The sequence below is a fragment of the Aphis gossypii genome, unplaced genomic scaffold, assembly GCF_020184175.1.
Source record: "Aphis gossypii isolate Hap1 unplaced genomic scaffold, ASM2018417v2 Contig00727, whole genome shotgun sequence".
Classification (NCBI taxonomy): domain Eukaryota; kingdom Metazoa; phylum Arthropoda; class Insecta; order Hemiptera; family Aphididae; genus Aphis; species Aphis gossypii.
Window position 1 is genome coordinate 13,545 of NW_026083252.1, and position 22,878 is coordinate 36,422.

The window sequence follows — 22,878 nt, forward strand, 5'->3', positions numbered from 1 at the left end:
TAGAACGGTACCCACTTCACCGCCCTTTTTTATTTTAAATATTATATATCAGTGAAGTAGCCAAGGAGGGGCTAAAGGGGCTATAGCCTCCTCCATTGGCTGTATTTTTTATATTGTTTTGAAATATGTAAATTTAAATATGGAAGTTGTCTTACAAATTTGACTAATATATTTCTTGTTATTAGTTTTATAATAGAATATTTGAATTAAAAATAGTATTATTAAAAGTTTTAATTAATTTTTGATGTTCAATAACTTAAGTTAAAAGTGTTTAGCCCTCCCCATAAAAAAATCCAAAATCCAAAATCAAATATATTTGATTATAATGCAAATAATATTAAATTAAATATTTTTGTTGTTGGTATCACTATAGAAATAGGATTAGTGGGATTTTTATTTATCTAAGTTGGCCACAATGAATAAAAAATTCTGTTATCACTAAATATGAATTTGGAAGAAATTACCCCACCTCGTTATCAACATCGGTAACCAAAGGCTCAAAATTGTACGGAACTATAGACATAAGTATAATTTTATTATAAAATTCCAAATAAAATAAAAATCGTTTACTGTTATAGACTCCAGTACTGTAGACTTATATGAAATTGAATCAGACAGTGTACACTGCATTAGGTACTGTAATAGTCGACCTTATGAATTTGTATACGTAATCTGCAGTTATTATCAATAGAGTATATTATTTATAGCTTTTATAAATAGCTAATATTTTGTGTAATATAAATTAGTTGATAAAAATAAACAGGCTATTCACATTCCACACAAATACAAATTATATCTTATACAAATGCAGTCAGAGCTCAGTTCACAGTCGGTAGTCAATAATGTGTACAAGTGAAGTGTCGAAGTATCCGCGTGTTTTTTGATTTTATTTATAATCATACAAATATGATTTTGTGCTCGGTATTTGGCTGTACGTCGAATAACGATCGTAAGCGTAAACAAGTTGATAATGATAATAATTTACATTTTTACACTTTTCCAAAACGCAATAAATCACCATTACGGCATCGAAAATGGGAGCATTTTTGTAAAAGAAAAAACTTTAAAGTTAGTGCTGGGTCCGTCATTTGTTCTAAACATTTTCTCCCGCTTGATTTTAATCAATCAGATATTTTAAAAAGACAACTTATCAGGGGCGGCTCGTCAGGGGAGACTTTGAGACTGAGTCTCCCCCTTAAAAAAACCCAGTTACTTGTAAATAATAATTAATTAAAATAATAATGCATAAAAATATTTTTATTCGAATTGAAAATATAATATTATATAATTTATATCGTTTTCTTTGTTTATTATTATAAATTGAAAGCAACCAAGTCTAAAACCTTTAAATAGTTATTTTAATAGAAATGCTATTTTAGTTTTATCGATGACGGTGACGGTCGCCGTTACAGTGAAACTGCCGCCCGACAGTCTCACAGTGTTGCCAACAACTATTTTTTGGAACCAACAATCCAATTACAAAAAAAAACTAGAAAAAGACCAAAATCGCAATTATTAGGTTATTTATTGAATTGTCACTTTTTAAATGTTTAATACGTTTTTAATATTTCAAAATAACATTAAGTTCTGTTGTGTGACTATTATATGGTTAAAGTTATCAAAAAAACAATTTAAAAAAATGTATTTTGTGTAATATAATTTTTAATAACTGGATAAAAATACTGTTTTACAGCAAAAAATAATAATAATAATAATAATAATAATAATAATAATAAATTATAATAACATAATAAATAAAATAATGCAATTGAACTATAAAATGTATATTGCTTTACAACCTATAACAAATCACTAAAATATTGTTTTATAGTAACAACAAAACATTTTTAAAAAAAAATGTATTAATAACATAAAATATAACATAGCAAATAAAGTATAAAATAATAAAATACTGTCTTATGTTAACAATGAAAATATATATAATAAGATAATCAATAAATATAGTAATTTAACTATACAATTTTATTTTAATTTATAGGAATGATAATATTGGTATTTATTTATTTAGTTAAATACTTTCTCATATTTATAACAACAACAAATGTTATAACAACATAATAAAGTAACTGAGTATATTATGATTAGGTATAGGAACTATGTAATATTATGTTATACCGGCAAGTCTTCAAAAATAGCTAATTCGTTTTCAGGAACATTGGTGTAACTTTCTTTGGTACCAATTTTATGTAGAACTGTATCTGGTATAACATAACTATCACAACATTTCCCATGTCTTTTCAAACCACTTCTGATATGTAATATTGAAATTAATACATTAGATCCCATACGGTTTCTTGTTTTAGTTTTCACCAGATTCATTTGACTGAATACCCTTTCTACAGCTGCATTAGAAAATGGCAAAGCTAAAAGTATAAACGCAAAGTCAGCCAACTCTTCGAATGGATTAGAACCTGAAGCATCCTTGAATTTTTTTACTTCTGCCCAAAATATTCCAGCAGAGGAAGTATTGGACCATGTTATCAAATTAATTTTACGCCACTGTATTTCAATTTTTTCTATGTTTATGAGATCTAATCCAAAATACTCGCATAATGGACTTATGTTATCTTTTATTTGATGTAAGACGTTACTGGGAGATATGATTTCTACTTTCTGTAGAATACCTAAATTTTCTGGAAGCCGTTGTTGGAGTTGTTTCACTAATACTGTTGCAAAACTTACACATCTACTTCTTAAATTTTTTTCATCCAAATTTGTTAATAATTTTAAATTCCGCAATTCTTCAACTTTTTTTTCAAAACCATAGCTTAAATATGGATTTGGATTTAAAAAATTACTAAAATCTTTAGTTATTGGGTTAAAGTTAAATGTTGGTATAACAAATAGCTTTCCAATCGAGCAAATAAGGGTGACTAATTCATTCATTAATTTAGTTGGATCAACTGAATTAGACTCAAACAATTTATTCACCCGTTGCAGATCACTTAATAAAGGTCTTAAAAACAATAAAAATGCTAGATTTTTTTCATCTGAATACATAGTATACAACATTTCAGCCAAGTAACATTTTTCTTTACATCTACTTACATCAAAATGACATTTTAACTCATGCCACTGGTCTATAATACGAACTACCGCTGATTCAATCGAGAGCCACCTTGTGTTGCATGCTTGAACGATTTTTAAGGGCTCATGGTCATCATTCATAACTTTAAAAATATGTCTATATGCTTGTTGTCTTAAAGTAGATTTGCTGAACCAGTTGTAAGTTTCTGAAATAAGAAACTCCAAATTCCGAGGCATAGTTTCGCTGCAAGCATAAGATGTGGCTAGCTGTAAGGAGTGACATACACAACGGATAAGAATTAACTGTGGATTTTTTTCTTTTAAAATCTTATGAACACCATTGTTTATTCCTACCATAACACTAGCGTTGTCAGTGCCAATCCCTATAACATTTTTTATATCAAGATCATATGATTTTAATGCATTTAATATTGCTTTTACGATTGCTGCAGCATTACATTCAACAAGCTCCTCAAGTCCAAAAAATGTAGTCACAATTTTATTTTGAAATGTGCTATAATAAATTGCTGCAATACCTAAATATTTTATTACCGAAATATCAGTCGACTCGTCCACTAAAATACTGAAACGACCGTTTCCAATATCGTCTTTCAAATTGTTTTTAAAGTATGGACATAACACATTTTTTATTATAGCTGTACATTTGGTACGATGTAAACGGAGGTTATCTGCAGTATTGTTTGTACCAGAAAAATGTGACTTACAAAGGGCACCTAAATGATCCACAGATAATAATGCGCAGTGTGCACTTACAAACATAGCGAGTGCAACTTCAGCACGAGATGTATTTAAAGAAGTAATAGTTGGCTTGATTGTATTTGGTGGATGTATGCGTAAAACTTTGATTGACGATTTATGTTTTTTTGTATCCATATGATTTAATAAATCTGCACGGCGGGCTCGCAACTCACAACAACATATTTTACAAAATGCTTTAGACGAATCTGATGGTACGTCTTTCAACCATGACTTAAATTCGTTCTGCCGTAACCAATCTACTCTAAAGTTTTCTGCATATTGTACTTTTCCCATTATTACAAAATAAACTTTTAAAAATTTAACAAAATTCACTAACCAGTTACTTCACTACTAAAGACGACGAGTACGAGTACGAGAACGAGTACGAGACAAAACAACATTATATCATTTTATCAAACTGTTAGGTAGTGTTAGTGTATATTATAGTTAAATTTATTATTATCATTCCTTAATAAATAATATTATTTAGCTATACAAAGTATTTTATCCTAATTCTTGGTAACGTTTATAATTTATATTATCATATTAATAGCTCATAAATATTCACGAGCACAACACTATCAAGAATCGAAATAGATAAGAATACTTCGGTATCGTCATTATTATTTTATTCTGTGGTATCGGTATACTCCCCATATAAAATATATTATCTCGTTTTATTATAACTATGATTTTTCAAAAACAGCAGTGAAAATTAAATAATAATTAATTTTATTTTGTGATTATATTATAATGAGATAAGAAAAAAACCTTGCTATTTGATAAAAAAATTAAACATTTTTATTTTCATTTTTAAACCAAAGAATCACAATTTTTTTTGTGAAAAAAACTAAAAAAAAGACTAGCAACCAGATTAGGATTTTACCAGACATTGGTCATCTGAAAAAAACTAGATCTAGTCTTTAAAAGACCAAATTGGCAACACTGCAGTCTCAATCATAACATGTAAAATGGTACGGCCGGTTTGATGGATGGCCGGAGGGGGCAGGGAGAATAAGCTGCGTATTATAGACTCTATTGAGACTGGGTTCACGACAATAATTGCCGTACCGCGCGCCGTTCTTAGTCGCTGTCATAATTTAATGCATTTTTAATTTTTATGATTTAATAACTATAACACGTTTACTACAGGGTTTTATACTATCTTCTATTTGATATTTGTTATATTTCTAATTATTTTAAAAATGCAAAAAGACAATACAATAGACATATTATTAACTAGTGGTTTTAATACTTTAACTTACGAACAAAAAAATCAAATTAAACTTAAAAATATTAACTAAATATGTAATACTATAATATTATTAGATTTTCAATAACAGGGTTTTTCTTGTTCGTTGTTGTACGTAGTTTATGTTAAATAATTTTAAGTCTCCCCAGAATATTAACTCACGAGCCGCTACTGCAACTTATGCCAGAATCCAAGTGCATTGTAAGATTAAATCCCAACGCAGTACCTAGTATTCAAATCGGCTTAAGCAATTCAAAAATATCCGTAAATCCCAGGCAAGAATCACTGCATATTTTGAAAAAACGCCAAACAGAAATAATTGATGATGTAATAAAAACTAGTACACCAAAGAAAAAAATGATAACAAAGTCGTCGTGTTTTGAAGAAATTGACGATGTTTCAGCTATTTAGGAGCCAGACATCAATAATAAAATTCAAAAAACAAGTGAAATAGGTATACAGTGTGAATTGGGAAATGAAAATTTGATCAGAGTAACTAACTATGAAATAAAAAATGACTTATTGTTTGAAATAGAATCGGAATCCAAGGACAGCGAAAATACCAGTGATGACGAGATTACAGAATTGAAAATAAATTATAATACTTGTAAGTCAAAAAATATTAAATCATCAATACATATAAATAAAGATGAGTGTTTTATCGTTTTTTGGGAATGTCTATTAAAGCTTTTTAATAATTGTAATGAGTGTGGGTCGAAAATATTATCTACAAACAATTTTATTTAAGGTTCATGTCTGTGTGTTATTACTGTATGTGAAAAAAATCATACGTTTAAGTGGCACTCACAAAAAAAATTAAAAAAAGATCAATTGGCAATATATGTATTGGATCAGCACTCATGTTATCAGGTATATTATTTGCCCAAATGGTTGAATTTTGTCAAGTATTGAATTTACGTGTTTTCTCTAGAACATCTTATGACAAAATTATAAAAAATTATATTGGACCTGTGGTTTACAATGTTTGGACTTATCACAAACAAGATAATATTAACAATTTAAAAACATTGTCCAACATCTGGCTTGCTGGTGATGGTCAATACGATTCGCCGGGGTTTTGCGCCAAGTATTGCATTTATTCGATTATGGATTTAAATAGTTCCAAAATAATTGATTTTCAATTAGTCCAAAAAGGGATGGTCACGGGCGATCTCGAAAGAGCCGCATGCGAAATGTTGTTACAAAAATTAACTGTAGAATATGATTGTAAGATTCAACTGTTTCTATCTGACCGTCATAGAGGTATTCGATATTTTTTCCGGACCCAGCACCCCGAAATAACCCATGAGTTTGACATATGACATCTGTCGAAGAGTCTTATGAAAAGAATGAAGATATTAGAGAAAAAATATCCCGATGTCTATTTATGGAAATCAAGTATTAACAATCATTTATGGTGGTCAGCACAGACGTGCGAAGAAAATGCTGATTTATTAGTAGATAAATTTCTTTCTATTTTATATCATATTGCTAATATTCATGAATGGACAGACGAAAACGGTATAACAAAACAATGCGAACATGAAAAACTGGCGGACGAACAAGTAAAAAATAAGCTTTGGATACATATGGAAACTAATTCTTATGATGCTTTAAAAAAAATTCTAACTGCGAAGGAATTCATTAAAGATTTGAGACAAGCAAAACATTTTGTGCACACCGGAAAATTGGAATCCTATCACAACGTGATGCTCAAGTATATGCCTAAACGTATCCATTTACAGTTCAATGGTATGTTTGTACGATCTATATTAGCAATACTTGACCATAACAATAATACTGAAAAAACATTAATAGGAGAAAAAGTTGTATTTTCTAAGCCACTAGGACGATTTACAATAAAACTCAAAATAATTGGAAACGTGATATTACGTCAAAAATTATCGAAGAAGCTGAAAAAAAAAATTTCACCACAACCGTTTGATGTACAAAAAGAGTGTAACACCGACATCCCAAAAAATATTTATCGAACACTTCGCCCTTCTTATGAAGAATTAAAATCTAAAAGGTATTCAAGATTTACCTAAAAATATAATATAACTAATGATAATTATAAAAATTTAATTGCATATAATATATTATGTATGTTTGTTTGAATGAATATATTTTATATTGAGGATTTCTTACATATTATTATTTATGACGTCACGCGTAAAACGCGACTTATATTTAAACACGGAAGCAATTGTCCGACAACAATTTTGAGACCACCAAAATTATTCTTTTTTAAAGCACTACATTTTAACATAATAAAAAAAAATCATTTTTTTTTTTAGTTGTATAGTCCTTTAATGAAACTCCTTTATATAATTATATGTTCAGAATTTCAGATGTTCTCAATTTCTCATTTATCGTTTTGACACTGCCCAGTGCTCAGTGGTTACTTCGTTGTTCGCAATTTCGCATGTCTCTTGACTCGTCAATTCGTCAGTTTAATTCGTGTTTTATATTATTTTTATGCTGTCATACTATAATTTAATAGTAATTAATACTATTATTATAATTATTATACCACAAATAAAATGTGGTCTATCATTCATTTTTTGGATGAAAATACCATTGAAACTACCAAGTAAATGGTATTCAAAAAATAAATGTGCTTGGCCAAACAATAAAAGCAAACGACATATTGCAGAACAATCAGATCCAATTCCACAATATTTTAAGTGGTTCAAAACTCGGCCATTATTAACGGACATAGGTAAGTCTTATTTATTTCTACTTAATTTAAGAGGATTGAAAGTAGTGATTATTTATTCGAGTTTTGTGTAACATAGTAATTCATAAGTGAAGTATAGGGTTTTAGATGTATTATAATATTAATTCCAACGTGTATCTTCGCATTTATCGATTTATCTAGCAAAGTGATAATTGATATTTTTAAATCTGTCATTAAGTTGACATTAATGTATAAATTAAAAGTTCCCACTTTTTTTGTGGATCTTTAATTTGTATGTAGGTAATATGTTCACTATTCAGTATAGTTAACCACCTACAAGTTAATAGATTAAAGTATATATATTAATTTTGATTTTAGAATCTTTTTCTGAAGCAAATAGAAAATGCCAAATTCCTTTATGCACATCAGATTTATCCTCCAATGAAACAGAAAAGGTTCAAGTCAATTACAAAAATAAAAAAAGGTCTAAAGAAATGTTACAGTATAAATTAAAATCTGCTGAACTTGATGACAATGACAAATGTTCAGGTATACCTATTAATTATATTAACTTAGTTCTTAGTTAACAATCGCTATTACAGCATACCGATTGACCTCATTTTTTTAGTAAATTTAATAATAAAGCACTTTAAAACAATCAACACTCTTCTACATCTTTCGACCTTAGTACACCATATATTTTTAATATAATTATTTATACAACTATTGAGTACAATATTTATGATGTAGTTAAAACTCATTCAATTGAATCGCCAAGCAAAAAAGATCACATCAAATCTCCATTAAAAATAACGCCTAAATTGTTGGGTATGTATTTAATTTACTTTAAATGTTTATAAACAATTTTAACTGTTAAATACGTATTGCTCAATGACTACATTAACTTTATATCCTATCAATGTTAAAGCTAAAACTCAAAACTCAAAATTTTCATTGCCAAGAAAAAATATTGATCCCAAGTCTCCAATGAAGTCATTTTCTCAAATTTGTATGTATTTAATGTACCTATTTGAATAGTTGAGATTTAATTTGTAAAACATTTTCTGATGCTTTGAATAAATCTCCTCTTTACTGTTTACAGTTAATGATCAATATTTAGTTGTCAAATCTGATAAAAAAAAAAATGGAGATAAACTTCAAAGCCTGTCTCCTGATTTGTGTATGTTGGTTTTTTAGAAATATTATTATTATTTATAAATTTAGTAAGTAGGTATTTCTAATTGATTTTATTCTTTTTTTCTATAGTAATGTGTAGTTCAGGATTTTCACAAATTCAAAAAATGGCAAAAATTGTTCAACATAGCTTTTTTGCAAACAGTATAATGTATCAATCCCACAAAACTAAAAGAAGCCCTTTTAAGACACCCACCAAAAAAAAAATGAATCTGCGAGAAAACAATTGGTTGTTAATTTTGATAAGTATACAATATATGTATGATAATATGGTATAATGGTAAGTGGACGATTGAGTTATTTATGAATATAAATAATATTTATACCTACCTACTCACAAACATTTTATAGTGTATAATGTATAGGTATATTTTAAATGATATAAATTATATTATGTACCTATTTATCAGGCCCGTAGACAGACAAATTTTCAGGTGTGGTAAAGTTAACTTTTTTGGGGGGCATTATTTATAAAAACAATGTCTTTCTTATATTTTAAATATTTTAAGGGGAGGGGGCAACGCCCCCCTCCTTCGTGGCTATGGGCCTGCTATTTATATAAGGTGTTTAATTCATGCTATGATAGTAAAAATTAAAAATTTCATATAATCTATACTCTATAAGTTGATAATAATAATTGTGTAAAATTAAAGATAATATAGGTACTGAAAGGTTCCCTCTTATAATGTATGTTTTGTAACTATATTTTAGCTGATAAATTTTATTTTTCCAGCAATAAGTCCTGAAAAATCATTATTTAAAACAGCCACCAGTCAACATGATCATTCTCCATATAAAAGTTTCTCTCATAATAAGTCATATCCAAATACAAAAAAGAAAAGCCCTGTAAAAGCTTTAAAGGCAAAAAATTTATCAGGTAATCTGTTGTTTTATGCATTATATTAATCGTATTAAGTGTTAAGTTAGGTTATGTAAGTTGTTACAAAACATTTTTTTCATGATGTATAGCAACATTATATTATAATTAATAGTTTATTAATAATAATAAAAAATAAAAAAACATTAATATTAAATAGGTAGATTTCTGTACTTCATATTTTTTAAATTAATATTGTATTTGTAGATGATCAATTCAAAGAATTTCTGTAACATAACATAATATTTCTAAAACATAATATAAGAAACCTGGACGAAAAATTAACCATGTTACTTGAACAATCAAAACAAAATGATTCGTACATCAACAACAGTAACAATAAGGAAACAATTGATTATTCACATCTGGATTGTTTTTTTCCTTTATATGACGAAACTACATTAAATGATATTGAAGAACAATTATCTATGGACAAAATGTACAATACTGAATTGGTGAGTAACTTACATATTTTACGAATTAAAAAGTAATAAAAACTAAATAATGAATTTAAATTAAAGTAAAAGTAATAAAAAGGCCCTAGATAATAAGTTTATTTTTAAATTTTATTATAAATTTCACTCTAATAACAACTAAACAACACTAACAGCATACTTTTGAATCTGGTGAACAAAAATTTGCTGTCATACATATGTAAGAAAAACAACACATGCGGGTATAACATCCTATATTATTATTACAAATTACTTAAATCGCAGTTTACTAATTACTGCAGTAATTGAATTACTGTAGTTAAAAAGTGCTCAACTCTGACTCTAATGTTATTAATATTATTATTTGTAGCATAAATTTAATTATGTTTATGTAGGTACTATTGATTTGTTCTAGAAAAACAAGTTAGTTGGACTTGGTGGAAAAACGGTTAAAATATTTGTTAAACGAATTATGCAATTTCTATTTACTGACGGTCTTTAAAAATTGTACTCTTTTCATGGTAGAGGAAATAAAAAGAAATGCTTTTCCAATCTTGCAATATCAAAAGTCATATTCAGTAAGTTTCTAAATTATTTATATGTATTGTCCAGGGAGAGAACGCACAGCTTCTGCGCATTATCCTGTATTTCTCTACTATCAAAACCGATTTCCCTATAGCTGGATAAAGAATAGTTACACATCATTTAATGTATATTAATTGAATTTAGATATAATGTTTTCTCAAAAAAATATTCATAATAAATTATCAAAGTTCCAGCATATATTTTTAGATTCTGAACGGAGTGATGAATGTATTGATTTTACAATAATGTGTACTTTTTTTTTTTTTGTGTGTCTGTCGACAACATTTAGAGCAGTAAAAATGCTTCGATTTTTGACTTCAGCCCCTCTTTGAAAAGGAAATTGAATCTAGTTGGTACTTTGGGGGGTCAAAAGTTAAAAATTTTCAATATTTTTTAAATGAATCGAGAAAAACCACCAAAAAATGAGGGAAAAACGGGATTTTTACGCAAAACCAGTTTACTTCGAAATCGAATTTTTTATTTTGCTATAACTCAAAAACTAATCGATGTAAATACTTGAAATTATTATAGAATTTTGAGTTTTTTTTGAACTATTTATAGACAATTGAAATTTTCAATTTTTCTAAGTATTTTTTTTTAAATAACGATAAAAATTTTTTGCCTGACCAGAAAATCTTGAAAATTTAATACAAGGTTTCTTATAAGTTCCTAAACTTCGAATTTATACGAAATATGTAAAAATTGCGAAAATTTAACCTACAATTTTGTGGTTGGAAAATCGTAAATTTTTTTTCTTTTATAACTAAGTTTTGAAAATTTGGTACAAGGTTCTCCATAAATTTTTCTTCAAATATCTGTAAAAAAAACTCTACCGGATTCAGACAAAAAAATTTTATGAGTGTTTGAAATTTAAATTTTTACAAAACCGTGTTAAATAACGATTTATCCTCAAACGATTTTAAAATATTTGTTATTATTCAAAAAGTATAAGTCGTAGATACTTGAAAATTTTATCAGTTATTTAGATTGGCATTTTCTTTACATGATTTAATTTTCAAAATATTTTGAGTTTTTTTGAGCTATTTATAGACAACTGAAATTTTCAATTTTTCTAAAAAATTTTTTTTGAAGTGTCGATAAAATTTTTTTGGCCCTATCAAAATAATTGAAAATTGTATACAAAGTTCCTCATACATTATTCTTATAGTGATTAAAAAATTATTAGAATATAATTTTTTTTTATTAGCATTTGAAGTTCAAATTTTGACAAAAATTCGTCAAAATCATGAATATTTTTAATTATTTGGTAACGATTTTTGCTTTTTGTTTTTATCCAAAAAGGTATAAGTTGTAGAAACTTGAAAATTTTATCAGTTGCTTATATTGGCATTTTCTTTGTATAATTTTTTTTTCAAAAGATTTCACTCATTTGTAATCAATTTATAGGCATTTGAAATATTCAATTTTTTTTTTATAATTGTTGATAAAAAAAAAAATTTAGCTGGGACAAAATACTTGAAAATTTATTAGAAGGGTCCACATAAGTTGTTCTAACTCCCATTCAAAAATTATAAAAATACATAGGCACAACATTTTTTTATAAGCGTTTATAAGTGCTAATATTGATAAAATTCGTCAAAATCATGTATTTGCCAGGGAGACGCTATAGCCGTTGCAATACGATAATACGAAGCAAGCAGAATACAGTGATCCAGTTTGAAAAAAAAACATTACAATATATCGTGGTTTCATATTCATGATAACTGATAACAAAAATAAAATAACAATTATGGTTGAAATATGTATATTTAAAATGTATATTTCAACCATGATAACAATAAAATATTATTTGAAAATTTGAAATTATGTCATTATGACAGAAATAATTTTTTTCCTTTATGTGGTCATACTGGTTTTATTCCTTTTAATTGCTTTACTTTTTGTACTGTGCAATGTGCTATAATAGATCATCTCTTTATATCAGGGTTGAAACGTGGTATAATATGGTATAGTATAAAACACGTATAAAACGTATAAATCGTTAAGTATAAAACACATATTTATTATGTTTTATACTGTATAAAAATAAAACCCCTATTAAATAATATAATATATTTAATATACATTTATAATTTAAAGTAATTTAAACTAACAATAAAATAATAAGGAAAAATAAATTATAAATAGACAATTGTGGTACCTACTATTAATCTATTACTAACGATTTTAATTATCTTATCGAGAGCGTATTTAATCTACTATTTATAATAAAATTAATAAATATTAAATTCATTGTACTTGGGATATTAATTATTTTTGTTCTATTAATTGTTTAAATTTATCAAAAGACATTAAGTAAGTAGATATATTATATTATTTAATATTATAGTTCATTAGTGTGTCTTGTTCTCGTCGCGTTCATACGAAATCGGAAATACACAAACACAATATTTTGAATATTTCAAAATTTAATTTGTTACAGAAAATTTAAATTAAACAAACAAAAATGACTGGTCGTCCTACACACAGTGGATGGGATGTTAATTATATTCGGCACATGGACCATGGCAAAGGTAAAAAACGTGAATTAATGTATCTAGTAATTACTTAATTTGTTTTAAAATAAATATAAAATACGTACTCGTACTATCATATTTAATTTTATTATGAATTAATTATTCTTAGGTAAACAATTAGCAAAATGTTTGCTTTATTCAAAAATGTTGTCTAATACCAGTAAATCTCGCTTATTGATGCATCGTAATACTTGTAATACTTCGAAATTAAATAAAACAGTAACAACAGGAATTAATAAAACTACTTCCACTCAAAATATCCTTAACGCAAAACCACCAATGTTAGAAATAATGGGAAGAGCATCTTCACCTATCTCACCAATAGCGTCAAGTTCAACATCTGATACTCTAACTCAAGGTAAACGTAAACATGTAAATATATTTGAATCGGATTCAGATCCAGATGATCCATTTTATAATTCAAATTCATCTATATCTATGCCAAATTTAACTTTAAATGCATCCACTATAATATCCTCACCACTTCCATTAGAAACTGACAATGATATTTTACTCGCAAATTCTTCACGTGAAAAACAATTACAAATATCTGATAATAATGATAGTTCTACTTCAACAAACTCTGATACATTCGTTACAGTAAAAAATATATATAATCAACAGGGTAATATTCAACGGTACCATGATAAAATAACAAATGCTGAAATTGATTTAGTTAACTTTAAATTGGGAAAACTGTTTTTTGGATGCAATATTCCATTTTCTGTAGTCGAATCTGTACATTTTAAAGAGTTTTGCCAATCATTAAGACCCGCATATAAGCCACCATCTAGAACTACTCTATCAACAAGTGTTTTAAATAAAGTTCACAATAGTTTTTGTGCTGCTATAAAGTTTCATTCAAAGTCAGCTTTACTAATAGATGGTTGGAATGGCGGCCAGGAGGAAGCAATGCGAAAGCGGTCCCCTCCCGGTCGTCGATTCAAACCCGGAAAAAAAAAATAGATGGTTGGAAAAATGAGGCAGCAAATACGAAAAATGTTGTTTGTTTACTGCACAGTTCTAATGGTAAAGCATTTTTCTTAGAATAATTTGATTTGACAGGTACTAAAGAAACTGCATCAGAACTTTGTAATATAGTAGACAAATGTATATCTTTAGCCTTAGAGAAACACAACACCAATATTTATGCAGTAATTAGTGATAATGCAGCAAACATGATAAAAATGGGTAAACTGACTACAATTTGGCATTTGACCTGTAATAGTCATACCGCCAATTTGCTTGCGAAGGATCTTGTATCAAAACCATTAGTAGAGAAAGCTAAAGTTTTATTAAAAGCATTTCATGGACCTGATGCTGAAAAAGAAATGTTAAATCAAGGAGGTCGGCGTATTCAAATGCCCTGCGATACTAGATGGTGTACATATAGAGATTCATTTAAAAATGTATTAAATAATGTTACACCAATGAAGAAAGTATCAGCAACAAGCACAATCCGTTTTGACGAATCAGTTCATAAATATTTATTTGATGAAATTTTTTTAAAACAAATATCTGATTCAATTGAGTTATTTAACCCAATATGTGAACTTATTAATGTAAGTAAAAATCCACTTCATCAATTGCTGATGCAGCTGAAGCATGGTTGGATTCACCAAATACAATTTCAAGCGACAACAATGAATTTGAATCAATAATAAAAAAACGACAAGATTATGCATTGAATAAATATTTATTAACAGCAAATTTTCTTCATCCGAAATATCAAGGAAAAAAATGAAACCGGAACATAAAGATATTATTGAAGATTTTATTTTAAATTCTGCTGAACTTGGTTCTGAAGGCTTAAACAGTTTTATTGAGTATAAAGAAAAAAATAGGCTTTTTAAAATATTATTTGAAAAGCAAACATTATCAACAACTGCATTTTGGTCTTTTGCAAAAAATAAGCATCCAGAATTACAAGAGTTTGCAAATAAGTTACTGAATTTACCAGCGTCAACTGCCCAATTAGAAAGAGTGTTTTCCAACTGGTCATACATCCACAATTCTCTCCGAAACCGTTTGAATCCAGAACGTTCCAGAAAACTATTGAGTACTTACTATTCACTTAAATTAAACGAAAAAACTCAAAGTTCATCAAATGAATATTAATTATTAATTATTTGTTATTATGTAGTACTTTGTTCATAAAGTTGGTATTTCAGTTGAAATTTTAAGTCATTGTACACAGTTAATTTTGTATTTTCTTAATATTTATCATGTATTATTTAATAAAAAATAAATATACCAAAGGAAATAGAAAAATACTTTTATTTTATATTACCATTATTATCTACCTACCTACCTACCTAATATATTTTATACTTTTATTTTTTACGAATTATAAACATTAAAAACCTAACAACTTGATATCTGAAATAGGAAAAGTATTTACTATTTTTAATTGTCTTAGAGTTTATTTCATAAACAAAACATATACGTTTTAGTCATTACATACGTTTGATACATGGGGTATTATACGTGTAACGTATAAAACATTTTATACGCGTATATTACCAACCCTGCTTTATATTATTACTCTATGCTCTATGTAGTAGGTACATAATTATAATTATTTTCAAATTGTTATTGAGTGATGAGTTAGAACTTCTGTTTTTATGTAAACAATTTCAACGTTTTGACCGTTTTGTTAATATGGTTCAATCAAATAACCAAGTGATTAGTTTAATTTATCAACGTAACTGTTGCATTCAAAAGTCAATACAACGAGTTGGTTCTTGTTTCGTCAAGGTGAGTTTACATTTGTAATGTAATTGCTTTAATCATGGTTTCTTTGTAAGAATTAAATATAAGTTGTAATCATGTGTGATAAATTTTTTAGATTCTGAACAGAAATTATTTGTTTTTAAACCGTTTCGTCGGAATGAAATATATTTGGAACAATACCTCAAGCATTATAACTAACCGATTTGATTATGGTCAACTTTGCTATGTCTAGAAATTTAGCGACCATACAATGTCTACAATTACTAACATTGTTGTACTATTTTGGTAAGTACTTTTTAATGATCATAATTTGTGACACATTTTTATCTTTGACTTTTAAATACTATTTTATTTATTTATCAGTTCAATTTAATTATCAGGTCCTACAAACCTGAGGAGGCAGATTTAAAAATGATGTACCTACTTATTTATAGATGTATACATTATCCATGCCTACTGCAACCAGCAAAACTCATTCACAAGCAACTAGGTAGTCAACGTATCATAAGACCAGGTACTGTAACATTTTTTTATTTTATACCTAAGTACAATGTGCTGTTTTTTAATTAACCAAGTTGAATGAAGGGTGTAGAAAAAAACACAAAATAAATATAATTTAGTTATTTTTATTAAATTCAAAATTTAATTAACTCATCACCCTCACCCTTGTCAACCTGCATATCATCTTGTTCTGGTTGTTCTGTGTCCTATAACAGAACTTAATAGTATTTTGTATTTACTATAATTTTAGTTACAGTAACCTAACATCAAACTTGTTTTCCAGTGCATTTGTGTTTGAGGGTTATAGTTACATTATTTATTTATTTTTTATACAGATTTGTGTCATATTTCAGGGTTTTTTTTTGAGGTAGATGGGCGAGGTTACTGATCAGTTACATTATATTCATAATATTAACAGTGAAATGTTTAGTAAATTCAATTAAATTGTCTTCAGTTAAAAGTAAACAAAAACAAAATTTTACTCAATAACTTTAAAGGTAAGATTGAAATAAAATTAACTTAATTAAATATTATAAATATAATTAGCAAATTACCACAATTGAAAGAATAAATTTTGTCTGATAGTTATGCATGATAAGAAAATATTAACTTAAATGGGGATAATGTAATTCACTATAAAAGGTAAGTTATAAAAAAAAAAAAAAATCAAAAAGTCAACCACCTTTGTTTAAAACTACTAACAATTTGAATGATAACAAAGTATTTTGCGATTTTTCCTATGAATCATGTATTACCTATTTAGTTTTCTAAATAGTAATTTAAGTTTTCCTGCCATTTTGGTGGAGGGGGGCTGTATTCCCCTTAGCTTCTCCCCTGGATATGCCACTGGTAAATATATTAAATGAAGACATGGTGAAAATTGTCACGGAATTAAGTATAATTATTATTATATTCAAATATTATATAAGGCATAGTGATAGTTAAGTAAAAAAAAAAAACTTACTTTACGTTTCCTCCGGATATTTAAAGTGTCCCGCAGATCTTTATGTGTGGTCTTCTGGAATTTAAAAATTTGTAATTATTGATAGTTTAGAATTAAAATTTCCAAACATAGTACTTCATACAGAGTATAGCTTATTATATATGAAATTAGTACTAAAATATATTGATAGACATCATTTGGGAAAGATTAGGGAATTATTAGAAGTTATGTTACTGGTCATTTTTAAAGATTGTTTTTGTATTGAAGAATAAAGTTGTTAGTTAAATAATAATTTTCAAATTATAATGCCAAAAATATTGAAAGTAATATTATGTTATATTGAATAAAATAATTACCGGTTCTTCTGTTGCCCACCAACATTTTGATTTGTGCCAATTATGGCAAATATTGCATCCTGGTGAAACAACAAAATACATTATTGCTTAAGTCATTAAAAATTAAATATCCAATATATACTAACTTTTTGTGTTTTTTTTGGTTTTTTTTTCGGCATTTGCCCTCATGGTTTTTTTTACATGTACTGCACTCTTCAAAAAATTTAAATAAATTGGATAGGTATTTTAAATTAATTACACAACATCAAAATTAGGTATTAAATATATATACATACTAGGTTTTTTTGGTTTTTCTTTTCTTTTCTTTTCTTCGTTATTATCTAAATAAAAAAAAAATAATAATAATTAGGTAACCAATTTAAAGTTATTAATTACTTTGGCATGCTTACTATTTTTGGTGGTTGAGTTTTTTGGTTCTGCCACCCCATAATAATGATTATGATTAATTGTAGTCATCTAAATAACACATAAATAACAGTTTTCAATATTTAATTATGGAATTGATAATGTAAAGCAATTATAAAGTATTCAATATTCATAACCCAAAATGTAGAACAAAAGTATTGTGTTAGGCATAATGAATAAAATAATTAGGTATCTGGATAAGATAATAAATATTATGCTGAACACTGTGACTTAATTAAGTTGGGCAAGGGATGACACTCATGACATCAGTGACAAGATTACTTAGAATACAGATTTATGTTTTTGAATAATATATTTGGATTAAAATTAGTAAAATGAATTAAGTTTACAAAATACTAATTATAGTAATTATGTTCTATAACATAATGAAATATATTTAAATATATGATATATACAGGGTGATTCTTTTATCAAACAACACTCATTATTTTAAAAAGTATTTATGTTTTTAAAAATATTTTTTTATATACTTTCAAATTGTTAAAAAAACAACGTTTTTGTTAAAACATTACATTTTTAAATATTTTTTATCCATATAATTTTTTAATATTTTTAGTTTTTTGAATGACAACATATAGTTTTAATTTCATATTTCAAAGCAGAATAATTTTCTGAGTATTTTGATACATAAAAATCGAATTTAGGGTGAGTAGTTTTTGAATCATAAGTATTTGAAGTTTAGATGCGCGGAGTGGAGTGGTACGGGGTTACCCCGCAAAATGTTTGTCCACTACTCCGCTTGTCTAAACTTTAAATAAGTATAACTCATAAGCTACTGGCCCCATGGGCGCCCATTGGGAGGGGTAAGATGGGACACTTGCCCCCCCCCCTCTCTGGACAAAAAATATTTAAAACTTGTAGCTCAATAAATATTACCTACCATAATATTATTATTATCTTTATTACCTTACATTTGAGAATTTTTTTATTTTGACCCCCCCTAAAATGTTTTTTATGGGCGCCCATGACTGGCCCTAAATTCGAATTTCAAATTATTCTGCTTTGGAATATGAAATTAAAACACTATGTTGTCATTCAAAAAAGTAAAAAACTTAAAAAATTATAAGGATAAAAAATATTTAAAAATATAATTTTTTAACAAAAACGTTGCTTTTTTAACAATTTGAAACTATATAAAAAAATATTTTCAAAAACATGAACACTTTTTGAAATAATGAGTGTTGTTTGATAAAAGAATCACCCTGTATATAATGTTTATGATGAGTTTCAAATACAATTATCTACAGAAATTATTAAAAGCATTTGTATTTTCCAATTTCATTTAAGAATATAATTATAATGATATACAAATATTTTTCTCAATGAGTCCTATTATGAATGTTTTTTCATTTATTTTATTTTAATATTATAATTAGGGCTTAGATTTATATGCAATAAAAAATTGTAAAATATGCAAAAACAAATTTTTATTATTTCTAGAATATTATATTTTATCATAATTCAAAGTTTATTATTATTATTTATTACATTAAAATATTAAATATTAGTTTATTTAATCACATTTACAATAAATATAAGTTTATATTTTATTATTATTACATGCTACTATGATGTGTTGTTTTAATAATTTTCAAATATGAACATCCGGCGATTTGAACGTAAAATATATTTATATTGACTAAAACTCCTTTCCACATCACACGCGGTTATTGGTGCATATTTAAATAGCGCGATTTGTTCCGGAGTTAAATTAATATCGATATCTTAGATAGATAATATTTATACTCTATATTTACAATAATTTGATGGATAAACCAAAAACTATCGATTTTATGAAAAAAACACCATTTAAAATTAACAATAAATTTGAAAAATTTGAAAATTTAAGTTAAAAAAAAATCAAAATCCCAAAAATCTATAAATATGCAATTATATGCCTTGTGTTCAAAATATGCAAAAATATGAAAAAAAAATTGGTTCTATTTAAACGAGAATAAGCCAAATCGTGAACAAATCTGACAACTATTAAATTTGGACTTAAGGAAAAACACATGCAAATGCATATCAATCTTAGCCCTAATTATAATATATGTAATTGTAATCCTGAAATTAAAGTTTGATATAAATTTGTTCTCGAAAGAACTTGCTATTGTTATCTTACAAAACGTATTTAACATATCTAACATAACTATATGCATTTAATTAAATCCTAATTGTGTGTCAATATTAAGCATCCAGTTAACATTAAAAACATTTTTAAATAAAATTATGTCAATATTTTACTTACTTTAATTTTTGGAAAGTTAGGTATGGACGTATAGTACTTCTTCCACTGAAGTAAAACGACGAATAGTCCATATATTTTCGGCTGCTAACGTTCGTACTTAAATCAGTTATTGGTTTATCCCTCTTATCATGTATATCTCAAGTATCCTTGTCAATTTTTTCTTATTTTTATTTTGTCATTATCGTAATTTATTGCCTTCACTCGCGATATAATGTTACACGTTTCTACCGATGCTGTTCGATATAGGTCTAATTCATAGATATGCATTGTAATAAATAACACTTCGGACTTTTGAATTTGCAACCGTTATCTTAAGATATTGCCAACACTCGCAACAAAATATCAAAAATACGGTTTTCCTATATACCTTCGTCCCTACCTATAGCTATTGGCATCAACTTGTCGATTAGGTACATATTTTATTTTTAATTTCGATTTAGCGTGTTTGTAGCTGTCGATGTGAGAGGTGCTTGTTTTCACTTTCGAATGCCTATCAAACACATTGTTTTTCAGGTGAGTAACTGCTTAAGTTTATTATAATGTTAGTTGGTGCACATAGGTGCAGTAGCATATTTACGGGATGTGATCCGGGAGATTATCATTCCCTAGAGTCGTACTTAGATTCTGAACGATATACATATTAGGTACTTATTATTTAGGTATTTAATAAATATCCGCCCCACCTTCTTTTTCATAGTAACCATGTTGGTTCATATTTACCCATATTTGTGAACCTAACGTCAAGGGCGGATACAGCGGATACAGTGTATTCGCCCTTGCCTAACGTAATTGTAAAAACCCCCTTGCATTGGTATTTAAGTATTTAACTGTTGATGATATTGCACAAAACTCAAATTTGATTGATATGAACATCTCATTATAATTAAATTGTATATTTATTATTAGACTCGAATAATGGTTTTAACACGGATGTACCTACGGAAAATAAATATTTTACTGATACCGTATATTAAGAAGATTCAATTTAAAATTAATTTCATAAAAAGTTGTTGTGTATCTACCAATATGATCATCTATAGTTTTTAATTGAAAATAAATTATATAAGCTAATTTTTCTCTATTGAAATATTTTATTAATTATTATTATTATTATTTAATATTATTATATTATCTCTATTGAATTTATTACACAGTGTTATAAGTATAATTATATATTTAAAAAAATTATAATCTGGTTTAACTCTGTATGCATATAATTTCTGTATACTTTGTTGTATGGTTTGTGAAAAATGTTTATTAAGCAAGTAGGTAACATTACGTTAAGGCTAACTGGTGAATGCATTTTTTATTTATAATTAAATGTTAAGGGTCTTAGTCACTATGTCTTATTGATAATGCATTAATGACTATTACCATTGATTATAAATAAATATAATGTATAATAAGTATAATCAATGCTGTTATATTTAATTGTTTTTATCGTACGTACGGTTTTTTATTACATTGAACAATTTTGTTTTAGAACGTCAAAAATCTTGCAACAGTTCTAATTAGAAATTTGCTGTTTTTAGTTAAGGTATTTAATTTTTTATCATATTTTTTTTTATTATTATTATTTTTTTTTCTTTTCATTATTACCTATTTTTTTTCCTACGGTTTGGGAAGTCTTTTATTTGTTGTTTTATCTGTTTGTAAATAGTTTAGGTTTAATTTTTTTTCCAATTTTTACTGTATTTTTTTTTTTTTTTTAATGGGACGAATATCGAAACGTGCTCTTAAAAACAAAGAAGAAAAGAAACGATCCCGTGAAAACAAAACTTTTCGTGCATGTGAACTTGAAAATGATAAATTGAGAAAACAATTATATCGTGAGTCCCAAGATATCGTTGTTACTAATCAAAGAAAATTGCTTAATTTGAAAAGTACAATAAAACGATTGAAAGACCCGGTTTTAAAGAAAGCTAATCAGATCGCCAGTCGTAAGAGCATGTTGAAACGACTGCAAGATCCTGATGTAAAAAGAGCAAACCAGATCGCCAGTCGTAAAAGCATGTTGAAACGACTGCAAGATCCGGATATTAAAAAAGCCAACCAGATCGCCAGTGTGAAGAACAGATTGAAACGAATGGAAAATCCAGTTTTCAAAAGAACATATCAAATTCAAAATGTTCGAAAAATGCGAAAGCGAAGATTACCATCAGATAGCAGCCTATGTTAAAATGTATCTACTAAAAAGAAAACACCATATTCAATATCTTATAAAAAACGAGAACGGCAAAAATTAAACGAAACCAGGCAGAAGGAAGATGTTTTGATATCTGAATATATTTTGAAAAGGTCTCAA

General features: G+C 27.0%; 1 protein-coding gene and 2 pseudogenes across 1 annotated transcript; all 3 read left to right on the forward strand.

Annotated features, from left to right (window-relative positions):
* The first annotated feature begins 8,630 nt into the window (after positions 1 to 8,630).
* LOC126555158 (uncharacterized) lies at positions 8,631 to 10,938 on the forward strand (annotated as a pseudogene).
* Positions 10,939 to 12,873: 1,935 nt separating this feature from the next.
* LOC126555159 (uncharacterized) lies at positions 12,874 to 14,254 on the forward strand (the record flags this gene model as incomplete). The annotated part of the gene is made up of 1 exon (XM_050210117.1): positions 12,874 to 14,254. A coding segment is annotated over exon 1 (744 nt), but the record flags the coding sequence as incomplete, so codon positions are not given.
* A 2-nt stretch (positions 14,255 to 14,256) lies between these two features.
* Positions 14,257 to 15,645, forward strand: LOC126555160 (uncharacterized; annotated as a pseudogene).
* Positions 15,646 to 22,878: the final 7,233 nt, after the last annotated feature.